Raw genomic sequence first — 897 nt, forward strand, 5'->3', positions numbered from 1 at the left:
GTTAAAACTAATGATCACATAAGTAAGAACGTGTGTGAACTTGGCCAATATTTAGAAATAAGGATAGTAAGTGATCATTTATACAGGCTTACACTTCAATGGTTGGCTAAACTGAATGGCTAGAAACAAAGCTGAAGTGACAAGCAAGGACAAGATAGGATTGTCTCTGGGTCCTGGGTCTGACTTGTCTTTGACACTCCTCAGCTCCTGAACCCCTGCCTGCCAAGATGTCCTGCCAGCAGAGCCAGCAGCAGTGCCAGCCCCCTCCCAAGTGCACCCCCAAGTGCCCTCCCAAATGCCCCACTCCCAAATGTCCCCCAAAGTGTCCTCCTAAGTGCCCTCCAACCTCTTCCTGCTGTAGCCTTGGCTCTGGGGGCTGCTGTGGCTCCAGCTCTGGGGGTGGTGGCTGCTGCAGCTCTGGGGGTGGCAGCTGCTGTCTGAGCCACCACAGGCCCCGCCGATCTCTCCGACGCAGACACCAGAGCTCTGGCTGCTGTGGAAGCAGCGGTGGCAGCAGCTGCTGTGGCAGTGGTGGTGGCAGCAGTGGCTGCTGTAGCAGCGGTGGTGGCAGTAGCTGCTGTGGCAGCAGCGGTGGCAGCAGTGGCTGCTGTAGCAGCGGTGGTGGCAGCAGCTGCTGTGGCAGTAGCGGTGGCAGTAGCCAGCAGTCTGGAGGCTGCTGCTGACCTGGGCCATGAGGGCCTCAGACGAGCAATGGCGGAGGAACTGAAGTGCAGAAGACCTGCTCCAGCCTGCTGCTCTCCCTCTCTTCTCCTCCCTATGTCCTCCCTGTCCTGGGCTCTGGGATGTTAAAATCTTTTTGTGAAGGTTCTGAATGTCCCCCTCAGATGCCTCCTCTTCAGTGTTACAAAATAATAAAGTCTTCCCTACTGAGCCTCA

The 897-nt window shown here is 56.3% G+C and overlaps 1 protein-coding gene across 1 annotated transcript; it reads left to right on the forward strand.

Annotated features, from left to right (window-relative positions):
* The first annotated feature begins 227 nt into the window (after positions 1-227).
* LOC122109259 (late cornified envelope protein 1A-like) lies at positions 228-683 on the forward strand. The gene has a single exon (XM_042681502.1). It carries the CDS (start codon positions 228-230, stop codon positions 681-683), a length of 456 nt encoding a protein of 151 aa, XP_042537436.1.
* Positions 684-897: the final 214 nt, after the last annotated feature.

The sequence above is a fragment of the Dipodomys spectabilis genome, unplaced genomic scaffold, assembly GCF_019054845.1.
Source record: "Dipodomys spectabilis isolate Male_0828 unplaced genomic scaffold, ASM1905484v1 ptg000069l, whole genome shotgun sequence".
Taxonomy (NCBI): Eukaryota; Metazoa; Chordata; class Mammalia; order Rodentia; family Heteromyidae; genus Dipodomys; species Dipodomys spectabilis.

Coding starts and splice junctions, on each gene's coding strand:
- LOC122109259 (XM_042681502.1), top strand. CDS start 228: ATGTCCTGCCAGCAGAGCCAGCAGCAGTGCCAGCCCCCTCCCAAGTGC.